The sequence below is a fragment of the Lonchura striata genome, chromosome 16 (genome assembly GCF_050655825.1).
Source record: "Lonchura striata isolate lonStrDom1 chromosome 16, ASM5065582v1, whole genome shotgun sequence".
NCBI lineage: Eukaryota > Metazoa > Chordata > Aves > Passeriformes > Estrildidae > Lonchura > Lonchura striata.
The window spans coordinates 3,608,818-3,635,046 of record NC_140718.1 but is presented as its reverse complement, the minus strand read 5'-3'; the positions used below and the strand labels follow the sequence as shown (position 1 = coordinate 3,635,046).

The following is a 26,229-nucleotide window of genomic DNA, read 5'->3' as shown; positions in this document are numbered from 1 at the left end:
ATCACAGGTACATCTCTATGATGTCACACTGACACCTCTGTGACGTCACACTTAGATGGCTGTGATGTCCCACCGACCCTCTGAGGTCACAAATCTTTTTGTGATGTCACAATGACATCTCTGTGATGTCACTCAGACACCTCTGTGATGTCACAGTGACCCTGTGAGGTTACACATCTTTTTGAGATGCCACACTGACATCTCTGTGATGTCACACAGCTCTCTGAGATGTCACATGGACATCCCTGTGATGTTGCACCAAGATCTGTGAAGTCACACAGCCTCCTCCTCTGATCTCATAATTACATCTCTATGATGTCACACTGATGCCTCCAAAACGTCACAGAGCTCTCTGTGATATCACATGGACTTCCCGATCATAGTTCACAGCTCTCTGTGATGTCACACTGACTTCTCTGTGAAGTCACACAGCCTCCTCCTCTGATCTCACAATTACATCTCTATGATGTCACACGGATGCCTCCATAACGTCACACAGCTCCCTGTGATACCACATGGACGTCTCTGGGATGTCACACAGCTCTCTGTGATGTCACACTGAAATCTCTGTGAAAGCACTCAGATTTTAGGAATGTCACACTTATATCTTTGTGATGTCACCAATAAACTTCTGTGATGTTACACAACTTCCTGTGATGTCACAGAGATATCTCTGTGACGTCACACTGACATCTCTTGAAGAGAGCTTGACCGAGGAATGGTTGTACAACAGGGGACATGATGCTGTAAAATTAATCCAACTAGGGAGGGCTACGTGACTGCTGCAAAGTTCGCATGACCCTGAAGAGTAGATGGTGTGCAGAAAGCAGGATATTGAAACTGCTTGGTATGTAGAAGTAGATAGAGAAGAACAAAGAAGTACTAAGCTGTTCTAGCTGCAAGGCCAGCTGGACAGGCAAGTATCATTCACAAAGATACTTTTAAGATAATAGTACAAGTCACATAGCAACCACTCATGAGCTCGGCTTTTGCAATATGTACGACCTAATTAACAAACATCTATAAACTGTGTAATCTGTCACAATAAACTGAGACTTGATGATCATGATAGCATGAGTCTTGTCTCCCGCGGCAGCCTCCAACAATCTCTGTTTTGTCTCATTGACCTTGTGAGGTCACACAGCTCTCTATGATGTCACTCAGACATCTCCTTGATGTCATACATCCTCCTCTGATGTCACAATGACATCTCTATGATGTCACACAGACACCTCTGTGACATCACACTTAGATGGCTGTGATGTCGCACAGACCCTGTGGGGTCACAAAGCTTTTGGTGATGTCACAAAGACATCTCTGTGATGTCACTCAGACACCTCTGTGATGTTACAGAGACCCTTCAAAGTCACACAGCTTTTTCTGATGACACAAAGATATCTCTATGATGTCACACCGCTCTCTGTGATGCCGCACTGACAACACTGTGATGTCACACAATTCTATTTGACGTCACACTGACTCCTCTATGGTTGCACAGATCCTCCTTTGATGTTACAATGACATCTCTCTGATGCCACACTGACACATCTGTGACGTCACACAGCTCACAGTGATATCACATGGACATCTCTGTGATGTCACACAGCCCTTCATGATGTCACATTGACATTTCTGTGAGGTCACAGGGCTTTTAGTGATGTCACACAGACATCTCTGTGATGTCACAGAACTTCCTGTGATGTCACAGAGCTATCTCTGTGACGTCACAATGACATCTCTGTGAGGTCACATTGACCTTGTGAGGTCACACAGCTGTCTATGATGTCACACGGACATCTCTGTGATGCCACACAACCTCCTCTGACATCACAGTGACATCTCTATGATGTCACACAGACACCTCTGTGACGTCACAGTGACCCTGTGAGGTTACACATCTTTTTGAGATGCCACACTGACATCTCTGTGATGTCACACAGCTCTCTGAGATGTCACATGGACATCCCTGTGATGTTGCAACAATATCTGTGAAGTCACACAGCCTCCTCCTCTGATCTCATAATTACATCTCTATGATGTCACACTGATGCCTCCAAAACGTCACAGAGCTCTCTGTGATATCACATGGACTTCCCGATCATAGTTCACAGCTCTCTGTGATGTCACACTGACTTCTCTGTGAAGTCACACAGCCTCCTCCTCTGATCTCACAATTACATCTCTATGATGTCACACGGATGCCTCCATAACGTCACACAGCTCCCTGTGATACCACATGGACGTCTCTGGGATGTCACACAGCTCTCTGTGATGTCACACTGAAATCTCTGTGAAAGCAATCAGCTTTTAGGAATGTCACACTTATATCTTTGTGATGTCACCAATAAACTTCTGCGATGTTACACAACTTCCTGTGATGTCACAGAGATATCTCTGTGACGTCACACTGACATCTCTTGAAGAGAGCTTGACCGAGGAATGGTTGTACAACAGGGGACATGATGCTGTAAAATTAATCCAACTAGGGAGGGCTACGTGACTGCTGCAAAGTTCGCATGACCCTGAAGAGTAGATGGTGTGCAGAAAGCAGGATATTGAAACTGCTTGGTATGTAGAAGTAGATAGAGAAGAACAAAGAAGTACTAAGCTGTTCTAGCTGCAAGGCCAGCTGGACAGGCAAGTATCATTCACAAAGATACTTTTAAGATAATAGTACAAGTCACATAGCAACCACTCATGAGCTCGGCTTTTGCAATATGTACGACCTAATTAACAAACATCTATAAACTGTGTAATCTGTCACAATAAACTGAGACTTGATGATCATGATAGCATGAGTCTTGTCTCCCGCGGCACCCTCCAACAATCTCTGTTTTGTCTCATTGACCTTGTGAGGTCACACAGCTGTCTATGATGTCACTCAGGCATTTCCTTGATGTCATACATCCTCCTCTGATGTCACAATGACATCTCTATGATGTCACACAGACACCTCTGTGACGTCACACTTAGATGGCTGTGATGTCGCACAGACCCTGTGGGGCCACAAAGCTTTTTGTGATGTCACAAAGACATCTCTGTGATGTCACTCAGACACCTCTGTGATGTTACAGAGACCCTTCAAAGTCACACAGCTTTTTCTGATGACACAAAGATATCTCTGTGACGTCACACCGCTCTCTGTGATGCCGCACTGACAACACTGTGATGTCACACAATTCTATTTGACGTCACACTGACTCCTCTATGGTTGCACAGATCCTCCTTTGATGTTACAATGACATCTCTCTGATGCCACACTGACACATCTGTGACGTCACACAGCTCACAGTGATATCACATGGACATCTCTGTGATGTCGCACAGCCCTTCATGATGTCACATTGACATTTCTGTGAGGTCACAGGGCTTTTAGTGATGTCACACAGACATCTCTGTGATGTCACAGAACTTCCTGTGATGTCACAGAGCTATCTCTCTGACGTCACACTGACATCTCTGTGAGGTCACATTGACCTTGTGAGGTCACACAGCTGTCTATGATGTCACACGGACATCTCTGTGATGCCACACAACCTCCTCTGACATCACAGTGACATCTCTATGATGTCACACTGACACCTCTGTGACGTCACACTTGGATGGCTGTGATGTCGCACCGACCCTCTGAGATCACAAATCTTTTTGTGATGTCACAATGACATCTCTGTGATGTCACTCAGACACCTCTGTGATGTCACAGTGACCCTGTGAGGTTACAGATCTTTTTGAGATGCCACACTGACATCTCTGTGATGTCACACAGCTCTCTGAGATGTCACCTGGACATCCCTGTGATGTTGCAACAATATCTGTGAAGTCACACAGCCTCCTCCTCTGATCTCATAATTACATCTCTATGATGTCGCACTGATGCCTCCAGAACGTCACACAGCTCTCTGTGATATCACATGGATTTCCCTGTGATAGTTCACAGCTTGAAGAGAGCCTGACAGAGGAATGGTTGAACGACAAGGGACATGATACTGTAAAGTTAATCCAAATAGGGAGGGCTACGTGACTGCTGCAAAGTTCGCATGGCCCTGAAGAATAGATGATGTGCAGAAAGCAGGATATTGAAATTGCTTAGTATGTAGAAGTAGATAGAGAAGAACAAAGGGGGTACTAAGCTGTTCTAACTGCAAGGCCAGCCGGACAGGCATGTATCGATCATAACGATACTTTTAAGATAATAGTACAAGTCACATAGCAACCAATCATGAGCTTGGCTTTTGCAATATGTATGAGCTAATTAACGAACATATATAAACTATGTAATCTGTTACAATAAACTGAGACTTGATGATCATGATATCATGAGTCTTGTCTCCCGCGGCATTTTTCTCTAACAACTGGCGCCCGAAAGCAGGGACCTGATCCGAGCCTAAGGCGAGAGAGGTGCTGCGTTGGAGTGCGGGTCCTGCAGCTGGAAGGACGGCGAAAATAAAGAGAAGAGGCGAAACGCTCTTCTCCGCGCCCTGAGTGACCGTAGAAGCGGGCTCAGCCGATACGTGCTGCCGAAGCCTGAAGGAGCCAGCAACGGTACCGACGTAACCATGGAAAGGCAAGCAGCATATGATTTATTTAGTGCTTCTCTTAGAAAAAGGCAGATTAGGGGGATTGACTTAGATAAGGATCTCCCTTCGCTATTGCATCATGCTGAGTCTTACGGCTTTTTCGTTAACCCCCATAGTGTTCATGAACTTTCCGAATGGAGGAAATATGGGGATAAGTTGGTGGAGTTAGTGTTAGATGAGGATAAAACGGGTAAGAAGATGGGTAAGCTTTGGCGGGTAGTTCATAGTGAATTGCTAATGTGTCAGGCAGAAAAGAAGGCGGTGGAAGGGATACGGACAGCCCGGGAAAAAAATAAGGAATATGAACCCTCGCTTTCTTCTAGTGAGCCTAACCCTCCGGTCCTTACAAATTTCCCTGTCCCCATCTCTGCTCCTGAAATGCCTGCACCGCCCACAGATACTAGTGGCATTGAGGTGCTGCCATCAGCTCCCCCTCTACCCCCACCATCGCGTCCCCCTCCGGCAATTCAAAACGTTACCGTAGCACCCTCCTCGCGGCATCCGCCGTCTCCCGGCCAGGCGCCTGTCCCTAGGGCAGATTCTGACCTTGTGGAGGCCATGGCTAAGGGAAGACGTGAGCTATGGGCTGCTATTGCACAGGAGGGCATGCAGACGGGGGACGCTGAGCTCTTCACGGCAGCACAGGAAACCCTTGCGTTTCCGGTGATATTTTCGCCGAATGGCGACGGGGGGTACACTGCGCAGGTCCAAAGCATGGACTGGAAACTGTTGACACAGCTGCGCGCCACTGTGGGGAGCTATGGTATCGCCAGTGAGCCTGCCAGGCAAATGCTTGATTTTATTTTTAATGCTCACACTTTATTGCCTTCCGATGTTAGGGGAATGGCCAAATTGATCTTCACGCCGCATCAACGCTTACTTTTTGAGGCACGCTGGAGAGAGGAAGCGGAGAGAAGTGCCAATTTACCAAGGGCTCAGGGGGATCCCTTGGCAGGGCTTACTGTAGCCGAGCTCATGGGACAGGGTAATCATGTACGCTTAGAACAACAGGCAGCACTAGGACCTGACAAATTAAGAGAAGCAACAGTGGTGGCAAGAAGAGCCATAGACAAAGTCAAGACCCCGGGTGGAATTCCAATGTATATGGGGATTAAACAAGGCAGGGAGGAGCCTCTTGGCACATTCGTAGATAAAATAATGGAGGCGTTGTCCAAAGCAGGGGTGGCTGATCATATGCAGGATGCCCTACTTAAGCAGTGCATACTCCAGAATAGCAATCCCACAACTAGAAATTTGATTACTTCTATCCCTGGGGATTGGACTGTCCAAGCATTGTTAGAAAAGGCTGCTTCAGTACCAGTTGGAACTCAGGCACTATTGGTTAATGCTTTGCAAGAGATAGGACAGGGATTACGAGAACAGGCAAGCTCTCAAAATCAGGTTTTAGCTTCTCAAAATCAGGTTTTAGCAGCCCTTGCTCCCCTTCAGGCTACGGCTGGGCGCCCCCATTCTAATACTACCGGGGGGGCACGTGTAAAATGCTACCGCTGTGGAAACTTAGGTCACACTCGAAGGGAATGCGGAGCAACAGGAGTCTGGTGTGGCAGATGCCAATCAAACACCCACAACTCTAACGCATGCAAAAGGAAGCAGGGAAACTTCAGGAGCAGCGCGATCAGCGGCCGCACTGGGACACAAATAGCAGCTGCAGAAATGAAGCCACTCAGCAATTCCAGCCTGCCACCTGCGGGAGCCTCGGCCTGGACTTGGCAGCCGCAGTAGACACTGATCTCCTAACTTCAAGACCACATAAAATTCCAACTGGAATCCATGGCCCCTTGCGAATACACGGACAAGCTATGGGAGGACTCATTATTGGCCGCTCTTCAGCCTCTATTTTAGGCCTCTTTGTGGAACCAGGGATCATCGATGCCGACTGCTGCGGCGAAATCATGATCATTGCTCATACGCCATATCCCCCCGTGACAGTACCAAAAGGTCAAAGGATTGCTCAGTTAATCCCACTGCCACAAATGACCAAAGGATTGGAACCTATATCCCAAGTCCCCAGGACTCCAGAGGGATTTGGCTCAACAGGAGGTCTCGCATTGCTTACCTTGGATCTCAACACCCGCCCCAGGAAATCCTGTCGCTTGATCCATCAGGGACACAGCATTGTGCTTAAAGGACTTCTGGATACGGGCGCAGATACCAGCATTATTGACCCAGGTCATTGGCCTGCGTCTTGGCCCACCCAGCCCACAGCAACCACGGTGAGCGGCATCGGCGGAATGACACTCGCAAGCCGCACCCCAGTGCTGACTGTTGAAATTGAAGGGAGACAGGCGTCTGCAGCGCTCTCTATAACAACCTTACCACCCGCTGTTCAATGCTTGATTGGCCGTGATGTTCTGGCCCAGCTGGGCCTCGTCCTTACCAACGATCATTCTTTTCAGTGACGGCCATTGCTTGGATCTTCCCGCTACCACTTACATGGACTACTAACGAGCCTGTGGTAGTTAAGCAATGGCCTTTGAAACGGGAAAGTCTGGAGCAGGCACATTTGTTGGTTGATGAACAATACAAGCAGGGACATCTTAGACCATCCACAAGCCCTTGGAACACTCCGATCTTTGTTATCAAGAAAAAGTCGGGCAATTACCGGCTCTTGCATGATCTCAGAGCAGTAAATGATCAGATGGAACCTATGGGAGCACTGCAACCTGGGATGCCGAATCCTGCTATGTTACCACAAGAATGGCCCATCTTAGTTATAGATTTGAAAGACTGCTTCTTTACTATTGCTCTGCACCCTGCAGATACTAAAAGGTTTGCCTTTACTCTCCCTGCCCTCAATCATGGCGAGCCAGCCAGGACATTTGAATGGACGGTTTTGCCACAAGGAATGCGTAATTCGCCCACAATTTGTCAGCTATATGTGGATGCAGCACTTCAGCCACTGCGACAACGCATGCCCGATACCATCATCTATCACTACATGGATGATATTCTGTTCGCACAAGCAACCCCCTTTTTAGACTCTCAAATCCATGATATCCTGCATACCTTAGAGAAGTCTTCTCTCGTCATTGCAGCCAACAAAATTCAATTTTCTGCTCCATGGAAATACTTGGGATGGACGATCACTCAACAGCGAGTTACACCACAGAAGCTATCTATCCAGTCATCAGTCAACACCTTGCATGAAGCGCAAAGGCTTTTGGGCGACCTACAATGGCTCAAGCCAGTTACTGGAATTCCTAATATCCTTTTAGACAAACTGCGCCCACTCCTCAAAGGAACCGATCCCTGCACTCCAGTTCGCCTGACGTCAGATCAACGTCGTGCTTTACACGACATTACACACTGCATCTCTACTGGTTTTGTGAGACGTCTTGATCCTGATCTTCCTTTACATTTGACCATTTGGAACACTGAGGACCACCTATTAGGGGCTGTCACCCAGCATGAAAAGAAAACGGGGGAGACAGTGGTGCTAGAATGGATCTCACCCCCATTACAGCAAAAAAGAACTGTAACCTCCAAGGTCGACAGCCTGGCAACACTTATCAAGAAGGGACGTACTCGTATTTTAGAGATAAGTGGTTCAGAACCAGTAAAAATCAATATACCCATGGAAAAACCCACTTTGGACTGGTACCTTCTAAACTCTGCACCCCTTGCCGAAGCATTGCTTTCATCTGCAGCTACTGTTAGTACAGGACCCCTTACACCCAAACAATTACAATGGGTAGGAAAATGGACATGGATACAGAAACCCCTCAGAAAGGAGAAGCCTATCTCAAATGCCATTACAGCTTTCACAGACGCAGGCCGCAAATCACGCAGAGCGGCTGTGGTCTGGAAGACAGAACAACAATGGCATTATCAGATACTGGAAGCAACATTTCAGGACAACTTACAGACATTAGAGTTAAGGGCAGTTATTTGGGCAGTGTCTCACTTGTTGGGGCCGCTGAACGTTGTTTCTGACTCACTCTATGTCGTAGGAGTGGCATCAAGGATTGAAGATGCCGCCATCAAGGAGGTCCAAAATCAGCGTCTTTACGAGCTCTTTCTTCAATTAAAGCGCGCCTTAAGGAACAGAAGGGAGGCATATTCTATCATACATGTCCGCAGCCACAAATGGAATGAAGGACTGGGAGCAGGCAATGCCAGAGCCGACAAATTAGTGTCAGTGTCAATTGCTCATCATGTAGTACTTCCACGGCAAACAATGGCCCGAGAGAACCATGCTATCTTTCATCAGAATGCCAAAGGCCTATCACAGGAGTTCCGTATTCCACTACAAGAAGCTAGAGCTATTGTTAAGGCTTGCCCCATATGTAGCCATCACAACAGAGGAGTGGGCCTGGGAATAGGAGTAAATCCGCGAGGCCTGCAAGCTAATGAACTTTGGCAGATGGATGTCACCCATGTACCTAGTTTTGGTCGTTTGAAGTACGTCCATGTGACTATTGATACTTACAGCCATTACATATGGGCTACTGCTCAGACAGGAGAACGGGCCCTTCATGTGGAGCGACATCTCAGCAGCTGTATCGCAGTCATGGGAGTGCCTCAGAAGATCAAGACTGATAATGGCCCTGCTTATTGCAGTAAACGTGTTGCCCGCTTTATGCAAACATGGAACATCACACACGTTACAGGGATTGCAAACTCCCCTACTGGACAGGCAATAGTAGAGAGAGCCAATGGAACTCTTAAACAATATCTGGAAAAATACATTGATACAGTCAGCGTGCAGGATAGGTTATTGAAATGCCTGTTTGTGCTTAATCACTTATGTATTTTTGGAGATGGGGGGTTACCCGCAGCAATTACTCACTTTGCCTCTAAAGCCCCTACCCCTCCGCAAATGGTAGTCAGGTATAGAGATCCAAAAACAGGGATTTGGCAAGGTCCAGCCAAAGTATTATACTGGGGCAGGGGCTATCTCTGTGTTTCTACACCAACAGGTACTGTGTGGGTCCCAGCTAAGTGGGTGCGGCCCACCAATGACCAGCCCGGAGCAGAGAAGGAGGCAGCGCCTACAGAGGACGATCTCCAGGATCCTGTATGAATTAGAAGAAGAGTTTCAGATTAAATTCCTGTTTGACTCGGAGAGAGAAGTTGAAGACTGCCTCTTGCCTCAGTTAGCTAGAGACTTTGACCGCTGTTGTCCGCTTGCTTGCTTGACTTGCAATAGTTATGACCACCAATCTTGGGTAAAAATATATTGTGGAGGGTGCTCTCATCGTTGGTGGATTCATCAGCACCACCTTACCTCTGCATTCTGGTGTCTTACCTGTCAGCGCCAGTGGAGCTTTGACTCACCACAGCGCGCTTTAACACGATTAACAGGTCAGCCTATCAGGGAGAGCCTGAGATTAATAGAAAATAGAGAAGACCTGGAATTAAGAAGGCTAGCTTGGAGGGTACAGCACTTAGTAGAGAAAATTCTAGGTGTTAAAAGGACAGGGATTATAGATTCCTGTTGTCAGAATGGTATTGGCATCCCCATTCAGTGGCAAGTTGACCCAGAGGAATGGGACACGCAGTGTAGGAGGTTTCGTCGTTGCAGCCGTGCTGCTAAGTGTGCAGGCATACGTCCCACCTCAACCTAAAACAAATGTATGGGTCACAATGGCAAATCTAACAGGGCAAGAGTCCATCTGTCTTGCTTTATCTTCCCCAGGCAATCCGTTCTCCACCTGCCTAGTCGGTCTACCATTGGATACATGGCCATGTCCTACACGCGTTCCAACTTGCGATAATTTAAATTTGAATACTACTGTAGATAATTGGGACAGGTGGGTGCCCTACTTACCGATCGCCCCGGCAGAACCCCAGGAGCTAGAGCTACTGGGGGCAGTGGGCATGGATTGCTGTTTGTACTTTAACTGGACAAGCAAGCAACAGAGAATCAATGAGTCTGCAATTGTCGTTAATTCCACTTTGCCAATTTACAGAAACAGTGGTATCTGGTGTCAGTACACGGCCAAAAAGGTTTCAAAGTCAACAAATAATCCGCTTTCTTTGCCCCGAGGAATATTCTTTATTTGTGGTGACAGAGCTTGGGCTGGCATACCTTCCAGAATAAAGGGAGGCCCTTGTTCGTTAGGAAGATTGTCATTGCTGACACCCAACACATCAATGATATTAGACATGGCTCGGCGTCATCATGGCAGCAGATTGCGACGCAGTGTACATAACTTTGCCAGTAACTGTCAAGATAATGTTAGATTTTGGTCCCCTGAGGCGATTATTGCTGCCTCTTTCCTAGCGCCTGGTGTTGCCTCAGCAGGAGCATTAGCTCAACTCAACAAGCTGGGGTGCTGGCTAGCTAAACAGACAAATGCTACATCGAAGGCCTTAAGTGACATGCTTTTGGATGTAGACTCAGTAAGACATGCCACACTGCAGAATAGGGCGGCTATAGATTTCCTATTGCTAGCCCAAGGTCATGGTTGTGAGGAATTTGAAGGAATGTGCTGTATGAACTTATCTGACCACTCTACATCCATCCATAAGCAAATACGAAAATTGACCGAGCTAACTCAACAGTTGAAAGTGGAGGACGGATTGGGCTTGGAAGGCTGGCTGAAAGGATTGGGGATTGGACCATGGTTGAGGGACATCATCAAATATGGCATAATAGTTCTAAGCATAATTGTGATACTTTTGCTTGTCTTGCCCTGTGTGTTTACTTGCTTACAAGGCTTGATGCAGCAGCTTTTGCAGAAAATGCTGAATGCACACCTTCTTGTCCAAAAAGAAAACGGGGGAGATGAAGAGAGCCTGACAGAGGAATGGTTGAACGACAAGGGACATGATACTGTAAAGTTAATCCAAATAGGGAGGGCTACGTGACTGCTGCAAAGTTCGCATGGCCCTGAAGAATAGATGATGTGCAGAAAGCAGGATATTGAAATTGCTTAGTATGTAGAAGTAGATAGAGAAGAACAAAGGGGGTACTAAGCTGTTCTAACTGCAAGGCCAGCCGGACAGGCATGTATCGATCATAACGATACTTTTAAGATAATAGTACAAGTCACATAGCAACCAATCATGAGCTTGGCTTTTGCAATATGTATGAGCTAATTAACGAACATATATAAACTATGTAATCTGTTACAATAAACTGAGACTTGATGATCATGATATCATGAGTCTTGTCTCCCGCGGCATTTCCCTCTAACAACAGCTCTCTGACATGTCACACTGACTTCTCTGTGAAGTCACACAGCCTCCTCCTCTGATCTCACAATTACATCTCTATGATGTCACACGGATGCCTCCATAACGTCACACAGCTCCCTGTGATACCACATGGACGTCTCTGGGATGTCACACAGCTCTCTGTGATGTCACACTGAAATCTCTGTGAAAGCACTCAGCTTTTAGGAATGTCACACTTATATCTTTGTGATGTCACCAATAAACTTCTGTGATGTTACACAACTTCCTGTGATGTCACAGAGATATCTCTGTGACGTCACACTGACATCTCTTGAAGAGAGCTTGACAGAGGAATGGTTGTACATCAGTGTTAGAGGGAATGCCGCGGGAGACAAGACTCATGATATCATGATCATCAAGTCTCAGTTTATTGTGACAGATTACACAGTTTATAGATGTTTGTTAATTAGGTCGTACATATTGCAAAAGCCGAGCTCATGATTGGTTGCTATGTGACTTGTACTATTAACTTAAAAGTATCTTTGTGAATGATACTTGCCTGTCCAGCTGGCCTTGCAGCTAGAACAGCTTAGTACTTCTTTGTTCTTCTCTATCTACTTCTACATACCAAGCAGTTTCAATATCCTGCTTTCTGCACACCATCTACTCTTCAGGGTCATGCGAACTTTGCAGCAGTCACGTAGCCCTCCCTAGTTGGATTAATTTTACAACCATTCCTCGGTCAAGCTCTCTTCAAGAGATGTCAGTGTGACGTCACAGAGATATCTCTGTGACATCACAGGAAGTTGTGTAACATCGCAGAAGTTTATTGGTGACATCACAAAGATATAGGTGTGACATTCCTAAAAGCTGATTGCTTTCACAGAGATTTCAGTGTGACATCACAGAGAGCTGTGTGACATCCCAGAGACGTCCATGTGGTATCACAGGGAGCTGTGTGACGTTATGGAGGCATCCGTGTGACATCATAGAGATGTAATTGTGAGATCAGAGGAGGAGGCTGTGTGACTTCACAGATATTGGTGCAACATCACAGGGATGTCCATGTGACATCTCAGAGAGCTGTGTGACATCACAGAGATGTCAGTGTGGCATCTCAAAAAGATGTGTAAACACACAGGGTCACTGTGACATAACAGAGGTGTCTGAGTGACATCACAGAGATGTCATTGTGACATCACAAAAAGATTTGTGACATAACAGAGGGTCGGTGCGACATCACAGCCATCTAAGTGTGACGTCACAGAGGTGTCAGTGTGACATCATAGAGATGTCACTGTGATGTCAGAGGAGGTTGTGTGGCATCACAGAGATGTCCGTGTGACATCATAGACAGCTGTGTGACCTCACCAGGTCAATGTGACCTCACAGAGATGTCAGTGTGACGTCAGAGAGATAGCTCTGTGACATCACAGGAAGTTCTGTGACATCACAGAGATGTCTGTGTGACATCACTAAAAGCCCTGTGACCTCACAGAAATGTCAATGTGACATCATGAAGGGCTGTGCGACATCACAGAGATGTCCATGTGATATCACTGTGAGCTGTGTGACGTCACAGATGTGTCAGTGTGGCATCAGAGAGATGTCATTGTAACATCAAAGGAGGATCTGTGCAACCATAGAGGAGTCAGTGTGACATCAAATAGAATTGTGTGACATCACAGTGTTGTCAGTGCGGCATCACAGAGAGCGGTGTGCCGTCACAGAGATATCTTTGTGTCATCAGAAAAAGCTGTGTGACTTCGAAGGGTCTCTGTAACATCACAGAGGTGTCTGAGTGACATCACAGAGATGTCTTTGTGACATCACCAAAAGCTTTGTGACCCCACAGGGTCTGTGCGAAATCACAGCCATCTAAGTGTGACGTCACAGAGGTGTCTGTGTGACATCATAGAGATGTCATTGTGACATCAGAGGAGGATGTATGACATCAAGGAGATGTCTGAGTGACATCATAGACAGCTGTGTGACCTCACAAGGTTCAATGAGACAAAACAGAGATTGTTGGAGGCTGCCGCGGGAGACAAGACTCATGCTATCATGATCATCAAGTCTCAGTTTATTGTGACAGATTACACAGTTTATAGATGTTTGTTAATTAGGTCGTACATATTGCAAAAGCCGAGCTCATGAGTGGTTGCTATGTGACTTGTACTATTATCTTAAAAGTATCTTTGTGAATGATACTTGCCTGTCCAGCTGGCCTTGCAGCTAGAACAGCTTAGTACTTCTTTGTTCTTCTCTATCTACTTCTACATACCAAGCAGTTTCAATATCCTGCTTTCTGCACACCATCTACTCTTCAGGGTCATGCGAACTTTGCAGCAGTCGCGTAGCCCTCCCTAGTTGGATTAATTTTACAGCATCATGTCCCCTGTTGTACAACCATTCCTCTGTCAAGCTCTCTTCAAGAGATGTCAGTGTGACGTCACAGAGATATCTCTGTGACATCACAGGAAGTTGTGTAACATCACAGAAGTTTATTGGTGACATCACAAAGATATAAGTGTGACATTCCTAAAAGCTGATTGCTTTCACAGAGATTTCAGTGTGACATCACAGAGAGCTGTGTGACATCCCAGAGACGTCCATGTGGTATCACAGGGAGCTGTGTGACGTTATGGAGGCATCCGTGTGACATCATAGAGATGTAATTGTGAGATCAGAGGAGGAGGCTGTGTGACTTCACAGATATTGTTGCAACATCACAGGGATGTCCATGTGACATCTCAGAGAGCGGTGTGATATCACAGAGATGTCAGTGTGGCATCTCAAAAAAATGTGTAAACACACAGGGTCACTGTGACATAACAGAGGTGTCTGAGTGACATCACAGAGATGTCATTGTGACATCACAAAAAGATTTGTGACCTCAGAGGGTCGGTGCGACATCACAGCCATCTAAGTGTGACGTCACAGAGGTGTCAGTGTGACATCATAGAGATGTCACTGTGATGTCAGAGGAGGTTGTGTGGCATCACAGAGATGTCCGTGTGACATCATAGACAGCTGTGTGACCTCACCAGGTCAATGTGATCTCACAGAGATGTCAGTGTGACGTCAGAGAGATAGCTCTGTGACATCACAGGAAGTTCTGTGACATCACAGAGATGTCTGTGTGACATCACTAAAAGCCCTGTGACCTCACAGAAATGTCAATGTGACATCATGAAGGGCTGTGCGACATCACAGAGATGTCCACGTGTTATCACTGTGAGCTGTGTGACGTCACAGATGTGTCAGTGTGGCATCAGAGAGATGTCATTGTAACATCAAAGGAGGATCTGTGCAACCATAGAGGAGTCAGTGTGACATCAAATAGAATTGTGTGACATCACAGTGTTGTCAGTGCGGCATCACAGAGAGCGGTGTGACGTCACAGAGATATCTTTGTGTCATCAGAAAAAGCTGTGTGACTTCGAAGGGTCTCTGTAACATCACAGAGGTGTCTGAGTGACATCACAGAGATGTCTTTGTGACATCACCAAAAGCTTTGTGACCCCACAGGGTCTGTGCGGCATCACAGCCATCTAAGTGTGACGTCACAGAGGTGTCTGTGTGACATCATAGAGATGTCATTGTGACATCAGAGGAGGATGTATGACATCAAGGAGATGTCTGAGTGACATCATAGACAGCTGTGTGACCTCACAAGGTTCAATGAGACAAAACAGAGATTGTTGGAGGCTGCCGCGGGAGACAAGACTCATGCTATCATGATCATCAAGTCTCAGTTTATTGTGACAGATTACACAGTTTATAGATGTTTGTTAATTAGGTCGTACATATTGCAAAAGCCGAGCTCATGAGTGGTTGCTATGTGACTTGTACTATTATCTTAAAAGTATCTTTGTGAATGATACTTGCCTGTCCAGCTGGCCTTGCAGCTAGAACAGCTTAGTACTTCTTTGTTCTTCTCTATCTACTTCTACATACCAAGCAGTTTCAATATCCTGCTTTCTGCACACCATCTACTCTTCAGGGTCATGCGAACTTTGCAGCAGTCACGTAGCCCTCCCTAGTTGGATTAATTTTACAGCATCATGTCCCCTGTTGTACAACCATTCCTCGGTCAAGCTCTCTTCAAGAGATGTCAGTGTGACGTCACAGAGATATCTCTGTGACATCACAGGAAGTTGTGTAACATCGCAGAAGTTTATTGGTGACATCACAAAGATATAAGTGTGACATTCCTAAAAGCTGAGTGCTTTCACAGAGATTTCAGTGTGACATCACAGAGAGCTGTGTGACATCCCAGAGACGTCCATGTGGTATCACAGGGAGCTGTGTGACGTTATGGAGGCATCCGTGTGACATCATAGAGATGTAATTGTGAGATCAGAGGAGGAGGCTGTGTGACTTCACAGAGAAGTCAGTGTGACATGACAGAGAGCTGTGAACCATCACAGGGAAGTCCATGTGATATCACAGAGAGCTGTGTGACGTTCTGGAGGCATCAGTGTGACATCATAGAGATGTAATTGTGAGATCACAGGAGGAGGCTGTGTGACTTCAAAGATATTGGTGCAACATCACAGGGATGTCCATGTGACATCTCAGAGAGCTGTGTGACATCACAGAGATGTCAGTGTGGCATCTCAAAAAGATGTGTGACCTCCCAGGTTCAATGTGAAATCACAGGGGTGTCAGAGTGACATCACAGAGATGTCTTTGTGAAATCACAAAAAGATTTGTGATCTCAGAGGGTCTGTGCGACATCACAGCCATGTAAGTGTGACGTCACAGAGGTGTCAGTGTGACATCATAGAGATGTCACTGTGATGTCAGAGGAGGTTGTGTGGCATCACAGAGATGTCCGTGTGACATCATAGACAGCTGTGTGACCTCACAAGGTCAATGTGACCTCACAGAGATGTCAGTGTGACATCACTAAAAGCCCTGTGACCTCACAGAAATGTCAATGTGACATCATGAAGGGCTGTGCGACATCACAGAGATGTCCATGTGATATCACTGTGAGCTGTGTGACGTCACAGATGTGTCAGTGTGGCATCAGAGTGATGTCATTGTAACATCAAAGGAGGATCTGTGCAACCATAGAGGAGTCAGTGTGACATCATATAGAATTGTGTGACATCACAGTGTTGTCAGTGCGGCATCACAGAGAGCGGTGTGACGTCACAGAGATATCTTTGTGTCATCAGAAAAAGCTGTGTGACTTCAAAGGGTCTCTGTAACATCACAGAGGTGTCTGAGTGACATCACAGAGATGTCTTTGTGACATCACAAAAAGCTTTGTGACCCCACAGGGTCTGTGCGACATCACAGCCATCTAAGTGTGATGTCACAGAGGTGTCAGTGTGACATCATAGAGATGTCATTGTGACATCAGAGGAGGATGTATGACATCAAGGAGATGTCTGAGTGACATCATAGAGAGCTGTGTGACCTCACAAGGTCAATGAGACAAAACAGAGATTGTTGGAGGGTGCCGCGGGAGACAAGACTCATGCTATCATGATCATCAAGTCTCAGTTTATTGTGACAGATTACACAGTTTATAGATGTTTGTTAATTAGGTCGTACATATTGCAAAAGCCGAGCTCATGAGTGGTTGCTATGTGACTTGTACTATTATCTTAAAAGTATCTTTGTGAATGATACTTGCCTGTCCAGCTGGCCTTGCAGCTAGAACAGCTTAGTACTTCTTTGTTCTTCTCTATCTACTTCTACATACCAAGCAGTTTCAATATCCTGCTTTCTGCACACCATCTACTCTTCAGGGCCATGTGGACTTTGCAGCAGTCACGTAGCCCTCCCTATTTGGATTAATTTTACAGTATCATGTCCCTTGTCGTTGAACCATTCCTCTGTCAGGCTCTCTTCAGATGTAAATTTCAGCTTGTAGACAGCTGTGCACCATTGACCTGCTCTGAATTCTACCTTGTACTGTTTGACATGTTCATATAATTTTACTTCTTTGGTTGGGGAAAAATCAAATTGAATGCAAAATTCAGCTTTTGCAGAGCTTAGGAGTTCTAATTCCTGGGGCTCCCCCTCGGCAAAGGGCAAATGTGAAACCCACCCTTGCCACAAAATGAGGGGATTTTGCACTTGTGCTTTAACTTGTCCTGCACCTCTAGGTATTTTGTTTTCGTTCACCTGCTTTTGCAAATGGACCAGATCAATTGGAAATTCATCCTCCTTACTTGGAACCCCTATTAAACATGTGGACATCGGATTTTCTGCTGAGGCAGTGGACAAACACATATGATCCTGTTGCAAGGCTTGGGCTAGCGTGACCCATACATTTCTCTTGGGCTGTGGAACAATCCATGCATCCACCGTGGAAGGGTAGATGGCCATTCCCTGGAACCAAACGATGAGCAGAAATGTGGAAATTGACATTCTACTAGTCTGAAAGAAAGATAAAATCATACAACAAAGTAAACTAACTCTGAAAAAGATACAATTTTCTCTGCCAGTATGAAGGAAAATGATTCTCCCCCCTCCCACTTTCCCCCCTTGTTAAGGAGGCCCTTCAGACCCTGGAGTCCTCGGGGTTGCTGCTGCTGAAGCAACCACCCTTTCCCATGATTTTATCACTGAGTCCTCTGTCATCAGCATAGCTTTCCTGGTGCACTCCTCGATGAGCTGATCGAGTGTGGGGGGAGGCAATGATGGAAGGGCTAGGATGACTCGCTGACAGACTTCATTTGCATTTGTGGTGACAAGTTCTAATATAAGTTGGTCTTGGAGCTCTGGATTTTGCACCCTTTTTTCCACAGAGGCTCGCACTCAATCCACAAAATCCATGAATGGTTCTGAAACAGACTGCTTCAAGGCAATATAAGTGACAAGAGGGTCTTTAGAAGGCATGTTAAAAAATGCACGTTCTGCTGCATCCCTGGACAGGTCCAACACTGCCCTGGGAATGCCTGCTGCTTGCTTTTCAGCTTGACTCCAATCACCCTCACCCACTAGATGTTCTAAAGTGATTTCCTCATCCTCTATATCTGTGGAATGGCTTGGACTTTGCAGAATCTCTGGGAGGAGATCTGCTGCAAGTCTTTTCCACATTCTTTCCCACAATCTAAACTCAGACTGAGGGAGCAAGCAACTGAAAAGACATCTCAAATCAGCGGGGACAAATGTCTTGGAGCATAGAGTAGCTTTTAAAATGCTCTTAAAAAATTCACTTCTTTCCCCAAACTCACGCTTTGTTTTGCAAAGTTCCCTAATACTATCATACGAAAGGGGCTCCCATTTGGTGTTCTGTCCCGTGGTATTATAAATCACAGGGGCTAAGAATGCAGGGTCGGTGTCTCTGACCGCTTCCCGGTTCCCCGTGCTGACATCCTGGGCGCTGCCGTTGCCAGGGAGACCGGGAGAGAGAGAGGGAGGAGGGCCGGCTTGTGAGGGAGTGGCCGCAGCCGGCGGAGCCGTGTGGAGCGGGGCTGGGACAGGGGCAGGGAGTGGTGAGGCAACTGCGAGGGGAGGAGCTGAGGGCTGGACCGGGGGCTGGAATGCCGCAAGGAAGGAGGGGTTGGGATCGGGGACGGGCGAAGGGAGGGGTGCAAGGGCTGTGGGAGTGTTCTGGGCTGGCACAGGGAGCAGGGAATGCGGGGATAGAGAAGGGAACACCGCGTGGCCGCCTCCATCTTGTGGGGGCTGCACGGCGGGGGTGGGGGGTGCAAAGCATGGATTTTCAGCTGCGGGAGCGAAAGCAGGAGACGGAGAAGGGTTAGGAACTAAATCTACATCTGCACGGTTAGTTTTCTCACTGCAGGGGACGCGGGGGGACACAGGGGACGTGATGGGGCTCTTTTCTGCTCCCCGGGCGCCCTGAGTGTCTGCACTCTCTTTCACAACATCGTAAACGAACAAAAACATTCTCGTAAAACCTTCTTTCACTGAGGGATCTCCTGCCTTTGTCCTTTCACTCAGCACTGCACCCACACCCTTCCAAAATTGTCTTTCTCTCACTTCTTGTTCTGTTACCTCGGGAACACTTACTGATAACCATCTGACAAACTCTTTCACAACGCTCTTAGGAAATTTGACACCTGCACTCTGCAGGGGCTCCTGAACTTGTTTATAAATCTCTTTCTGCTGTTTAGTCAGCCTAACACCCATGGCTGGCTTCACAGCAAAATCTCAACCAATTACTGCAGCAAACGACGGAGACTCCCGTCACGCCTGCGCACTGGCATGTCCCCCCACGGGCACACAGGAGCCGATGTCTCCTGGCCAGGCCCCTGCCCCCAGAAACCGAGACTCACCCACCGCCGTCCTTTAGACACCACTGAAGCAATGGTTCCCGAACCCACGGGCGGTCTCCCGGGTGTAGGAAGGTGCCGTCCAACCCGTGGAGACCTCGCTGGACAGAAATCGGCATCTGTCTCCACGGCAACCGTCCTGCTGGGCTGTGTGGAGAGGCAAATGCCTCACCACCAGCGTGATCCCAGAGCTTCTCCCCGCACAGCTGACAGCCTGCGTGGCAGCTTATTCACACCGCTCTCCGCTCTGTTGCTCGCGGTAACACTGCAAAGCATCTGGAAAAGCTCCTAGGCAGTGCACTGTCCACGACGGCTGCAGCTCGCTTGTTCAGACCAGTGCAAAGCCCAAATTGGTGCGCCACTTGTTGCTTCTCTTTCGACCGCCACTTTGCTCTCGGGGGTTACTCGCCGCTGTCCCCCGTCCCTCCCCAGCCCCCCGGGTCCCTCCGGCTAGCTGTCCCTTTTTGGGTCTGGAGTTTTCCATGGTCCTGCTGCCCTGAGCTTACCAGGCAGCGTCTGGGTTAGCACGGTCCGAGCTGCGGCGCTGCCTCAGTCGCCGCTAGGATTCAAGATAAAGAGACCAAGAGAGACCAATGGTATGCTTGTCCAGAGAGATTGTATTGCCTGAAGCGTTGCAGGGACCAAAGGCCCCAGGCTATTGCCCAGATACAGTTTTATACAGCAAAATTAAGAGATAAGGTCTTAAACAATAGAGACAGTGTTCAGCTAAGGCACATCAGAACCACCCCAGGGGCCAGGTCCAATGGGAACTGCTCAGGGGTGGGAAGAAGGGGGTTTACAGAGGAGTGCTGAAGCAGGACATCCGAAACAGTGGAGCATACATAAATGTATCTTTGACCTCAGTTTACCATTCCCAAGGCCTTTCTAAAACAATGGGTCATACATGAATGTATCCTTTTCCTCAGTTTACCATTCCCAAGGCCTTTCTAAAACCTTCCTCCACGCTACCATGACAGCATGACAACCACAGGGGGAAGGTGCGCCGTGGCAGAGCAGAGACTGCCCGGCCGCCCAGCACTGTGCTTTTGCTTAATAATGCTTACTTAATAAATTAATGTTAATTGATTTATCTATGATTAGCATCCCCAATTGAATTTGTCCATAACATGCCTGACTAGAGAAATGAAAAAAAAAATAAAGTTAGTATATTATCCAACACACAAGTGCAGTGCAAGTCCCCGGCTGCTGAGTCTCAGGAGAAGGCTGAGGGAAATGCACCCACTACATCCCCTCTGCGACTCACTCGGCATCTGGTGCTGAAGTTTGGATGCCTGCAGGGGTTGCTTGTCTCCTCTGGGTGTGTTCTTCCTTCCCTCTGGCAGGGCCTTAATGGAAATTAGTTCAATTTCTCCTGCAGACCAGAGTGGCAGGGAGTCACTGCAGGCTGGTGATACTCTGATACAAGGAAATGGGTGTGCATACAAACCACGCTGTGAAAAGCCAGTGTCCATAAGGGAGCCAGAGGAGCCCTGCATCTTTATTTGAATAAAGGGAGAGAGTCCATGGGGACATCTGCTGCTGGGGTTTTCTCTCTCAAGGTTTTGGAGGACACAGCCTTCTTTTAAACTCCTGGCCACATGCTGCCCCCTTCCTTTCCCCACTGGCTGGGGTACCAGGCCAGGGGACTGCAGGGACCTTTGTACCCTCTTTTCCTTTTGCAAGGTATTTGTTCTGGTCTCCATCCAAACTGTAATAGATAGATAATTAGATGATTGGCTCTCGCAATTAAGGGATGAATATTGTGTGAATCTTAAGAGAAGCTTTATTGATGTAGAGTTATGTTATTGTGATTTGTTGTTTACATGTTCTCTGTTCTCCCCACAGTCCCCTTCCCCCCCCCCCTCCCCCCCCCCCCCCTCCCTATTGTTCCCACCAGACAGCCTGGGCTGTACAGGACAGGTAGAAAGAAGGTGTGTGTGGTATTCACTATCCTTTGAACAGTGAGAGACACAGACTTTCCCAGGAAAATCCTGGGGAAGGCTGTGAGAAAGCTCAGAGAAAGAAGAAAACCAATTATCTTCATTTGCTGCCTCTGTTGTTTGGCACATGTGGAATGTATTATGGAGATTGTTTAGCAAAGAGGGATTTCTTCCTTGGACTCTGGTGATGGTGTTTTGATTTCATTTGACCAACTGGAGCCATTCTGTGTTGGACTGTCTCTAAGGGTCACGGGTTTTTCTTCACTATAGCAGTAGTATAGTTTTTAGTATCATGTAATATAGGACAGCTTAATAAAGCTTTTGCTCAGCCTTCTGCAAACATGGAGTCAATGCACGTCATTCCCTGCGATGGGGGTCCACCACAATAGGTGTTGACATATACCCCTTGCATGGGAGAGTTAGGAATGGAACAGCTTGTTGCTGTGGGGACACAGCATGACAACACCTGACCTTCAAATGCAGCTACAAGAAATAAATCCCACCAATAAAGGGCAAAGAAGGGTTGACTGACAGACTTTGGGAGGGGCCAGGGGTGGCTGATGCACCCTCCAGGAGTGTGAAAGGTGAAGCATCAATCTTGAAGATGAGGCAGCCACCTGGCAGGCAGCCATGGGGCAGGGAGCCTTCCCAGGCCTGTTCTTCCTTATTAGTCCTTCTCTTATGTTTTTGTAAATGTTTAATAAACGTTTTCAAAATTTTGATGTGCACTGTTGTTTCTCACAAAACCCAGTCCTAAGGTGGGATGGTCGTGTTTCTCCTGACAGGAATGGGCTCCCTGCAGTTCCAGCTGTTCTGCAGCCTGTGCTTTTCCGTACCCTGCTTTTCTCTTCAGGTGGCAGATGCCTTGGGCAGGTCACTCCAGACACACGAGAGTGCCAGGGTAGGCCCAATCCCTAAAGCTCTCACAGAGCTGTGCTTGACTCCAAATTAGGTAAGCATGGAACGGACTTTAAAGAGTAGCACATCTGCAGTTTCAAGGGATAGTAAAGCCAGTGCTGCACTCTGAGAAGTAAGTCCACAGTCGGAGTTGTTGATGTCATTTAACTAATTTGCAGCTCATTCTGGTGATGATGATGATGATAGTACCATAGAGCATTTACTTTTGTTTTTCATTCCCCAAATAAAATGGTGCCATTCGGCTTCTGGAGAAAAGAACTCTCAAAGGTGCAGTTTGGCAGTCATGGAGGCAGAGGTTGAGGAGAAAAAGATATGCCCTTGGTGGGATGCTCTGGTGGGCTCCACCATTTAAACAAGCTACTTGGATACATAGACTCGGACATTTTCAATAATAAATTGCTGCATTAAATGGTTTTCCAGGCCTTATGCTGGCCAGAAAGCTTTTAAAGCCCATGGGAGTTTAGCCTCCATGAGAAGGGCAGCATCTGTTCCTGTACCAGGTGAGACATAGCATTCAAAAGCTCAGCTTGTGTCTAGAGAAGCCACCAGCCTAATGTAAGCAAGGCCAGAAAGTTTCTCCAGTCCTGCTGAGCGGCTGTGGCAGAGCTGCTGTGTTTTACAGCAGCTCCATGGCAGAGCAGCGGCTGCAGGAGAGGGCTCAGGACAGGCTTGGGGGGAGCGGGACGGCAGGAAGCGGAGCAAAGCCCCTGCTCTGTGACTGAGGCACTTTGTGCAGAAGCAAAGATGGTGACTTGAAGAGATTCCTGCTGTGCTCAAAGTTTGCCTCTGCAGACTGAGAGGTGAGCTTGTCCAGAATCCCAGAAAAAATCAGGGAAAAGCTTTTAGGTTAGTTGTGATCAGACACAAGTGTCCAGTGGGAAAAGAGCCTCTGAAGCAGGCTGTGAGTCATAGGGTGTTTTCGTTTCCAGAAGAGCATAGATTAGCAATAAAATACAATTTTAATTTTTAGTTGAGAAGTGTAAAAATATTCTAAGTTTTTCTGAATTCTAAAACTACTTTGAAAAATATAGAACTGCTGTGGGAAAACTAACAAAATATTTGGAGTATTTTCTATGAAAAATATTCCTACATTTTGCAAAATGAAAAATAAACACAGTAGCTGATGGTCTCAGGAGCCCAAAGCCCAGCTGAGCCTGCCCAGCACTGGCTGTGCCCAGACAAGCAGCTCCGCCAGTGCTGGTGGTAGCAGCCAGGGACCAGAGCTGAAGCCCAAAGATGCTGCTGGAGTCAGGCCCTTCTCTGGCAGGAGGGCTGCACCTCCTGTCCTGGCTGGACACCAGGGCCAGCACCTTTGGGGACAGAGGGCTCTGTTGTGGGTGGTGGCAGCATGTCCCCAGCAGTAAGTGGGCAATGCAGCTCTGGAAGGGCTGTTGGAAACTGGCTTGGGGAGGGCTGATGACAGGCACAGGTCTCCGTGGCTGAAGTCCTTGTCTGGTCTTGTGAAGCTGCAGAGGCGCTGCTGTGGAGAGAGCAGTGGCTGAGGCCCCAGCTGCCAGTGGCACACAGGGACCCTCGTGCACAGCAGGGCCCAGAGCTGGCAGGGCTCCCCAGCACGGCTGGAGCGGCTGGCACACCTTGGCCCAGCTGCACAGCTGCCCCTCGAGGCCCCGGCGAGCAGGGGACGGCTCTGGGCATCTCCCTGGCCAGGAGCAGCCCCCGAGCGCCTCTGCCTTTCAGGGGCCATCTCGTCCCCGCTCTTTCTCCTGCCCACCTTGCTGTGCCTCTGCCCTGTGCCCCTGGGGCTGCTCCTGGCCAGGCAGCCTCAGGGGGAGCCAGCACTGGCTGCAGCCCCAGCGGCCCCCCAGGACAAGGCCCAGCAATGAAGAGGCCAAGGAAAGCACTGGGCAGCAGCAGAACCCTCAGCAGAGTGCTTTGGACAGCCATGGACTGGCCACAATGCCACTGCAGCCTGACTGGAAATGTTTCCCATCTACATTAGACATTTAAAAGAAACTGTTTGAGGGAGAGATGATGAAAACACTCACCGTTTTCTCTTCCAGTAACACCAGATTCCAACACAGGGCAATATGAAGATAAGCTCCAGAAACAGCAGACCTGCAATTAACTGTAGCACACAGTGTGTTTCCCAATAGCAACCACTTCTGAGGCTGTTCTGGGCATCGGGAACAGGTGTTGTGGGGCCGGCTGCATCTGTGGGAGCAATGGGGAGCATGAGCCCGCGCTGTGCTGCACTGCTGAGCTGGCAGCACGGTGGATACGGCCAGGACGTTCTCTGTTTGCCCAGAGCTGGGGCCTGCAGGCACCTTGCCGCCCCTTGGCACAGGCTGTGCCTCCCAACACAGCCCAGCAGGCCGGGAGGAGAGCCCGGGGCCAGCGCAGCTGCTTGGGCCGTGGCTGCTTGGAGGGACAGGGGCCAAACCCATCCCTGAGCAGCCCCTGCCAGCCCTGGCCCTCCCTGCCCTGGGACAGCTCCCCCAGCCCCAGGGGACAGAGCCAGGCCCTGTCAGGACCCAGTGCAGCCCCTGCCCAGCCGGGAGCCAGGGCTGGCTCTGGCCCTGGGCTGGCAGCAGGGCTCCCGCTCGGGGCTGCTCCTGTGCCTGGGGCCTCTGGGCACTCAGGGCGGCTGCGGGAGCAGCTGCAGCGGAAGGGACGTTGGTGCAGAGTCCCGATTCCCCGGGGCTGCCAACGAGCTCCAGAGGCCTGGAAGCCCAGGCGCCTCCAGCTTTGGCTGCTGCCGGGCCGTGCAAGGGCAGGGCCTGGGGGAAGAGCTGCTGCCACACAGCCCCGCCGAGGGCTGAGCCCGGCTGAGCCCGGCACAGCAATCACCTCCTGTGCCTGTGCCCGTGCCTGGCATCGCCTTCCTTCCTGCAGCAGAGGTTGGCACTGAGCCACTCCTTCCTCCGGGATGTGCCTCCTTCTGCAGAGATGTTTGGTCCATTACTTGGGAAAGGAAAAGAGACAGCTGGATCAGATGGGACTATCCACCATTAAGGGAAGTAGCATTTTCAGGGTGCAATGCTTTTCAAAGTCTTGGTTAAAGATCAGAAAAACATCTGGGATTTGGCACTGGGCCAGGGCCCTCCCTCCCTCAAGCATCTGCCAGGCCTGAGCAGAAGTCATAAGGGGATGGCCCAGGGCGAGGGCACACACGTGCGTGATTCTGTCCTGGCACCTGCAGCGATGCCCCCCTGGCCGAGCTCTGGGCTCTGAGCTGGCAGCTCTCACAGGGGGAAAGGCCTTGACCTACCCTCAGCATCTCCCAGAGGCTCAATCCTGAACGTGGGTTGGGAAGCCAGATCACTTTCACTAGCAGGGATATCTGCAAAGAAAGGCAGGACAGAGCATATCCTGTAGCAATGTAGGAGATCCTCAGGCTGCACCCAAGGCTCAGCCCCAGGACACAGC

The 26,229-nt window shown here is 48.4% G+C and overlaps 2 protein-coding genes across 2 annotated transcripts; both read left to right on the top strand.

Annotated features, from left to right (window-relative positions):
* The first annotated feature begins 1,875 nt into the window (after positions 1-1,875).
* LOC146765928 (endogenous retrovirus group K member 5 Gag polyprotein-like) lies at positions 1,876-6,328 on the top strand. The gene has a single exon (XM_085593551.1). The coding sequence runs from the start codon at positions 4,557-4,559 to the stop codon at positions 6,318-6,320; it is 1,764 nt and encodes a 587-aa protein (XP_085449677.1). The 5' UTR covers positions 1,876-4,556; the 3' UTR covers positions 6,321-6,328.
* A 2,147-nt stretch (positions 6,329-8,475) lies between these two features.
* On the top strand, positions 8,476-17,806 carry LOC146765927 (uncharacterized). Its single transcript, XM_085593501.1, has 2 exons — positions 8,476-11,353; positions 17,773-17,806. The coding sequence occupies exons 1-2, from the start codon at positions 10,044-10,046 to the stop codon at positions 17,804-17,806; spliced, it is 1,344 nt and encodes a 447-aa protein (XP_085449627.1). The 5' UTR covers positions 8,476-10,043.
* The last annotated feature ends 8,423 nt before the right edge of the window (positions 17,807-26,229 follow it).

What these genes read in the sequence shown, in the direction of transcription:
- LOC146765928 (XM_085593551.1), top strand. Translation starts at nt 4,557, where the DNA reads ATGGAAAGGCAAGCAGCATATGATTTATTTAGTGCTTCTCTTAGAAAA.
- LOC146765927 (XM_085593501.1), top strand. Translation starts at nt 10,044, where the DNA reads ATGGTATTGGCATCCCCATTCAGTGGCAAGTTGACCCAGAGGAATGGG. An exon ending in GAGAGCCTGACAGAGGAATG is followed by an intron (nt 11,354 to 17,772) that starts GTTGAACGACAA and finishes CCCTCGGCAAAG; the next exon opens with GGCAAATGTGAAACCCACCC.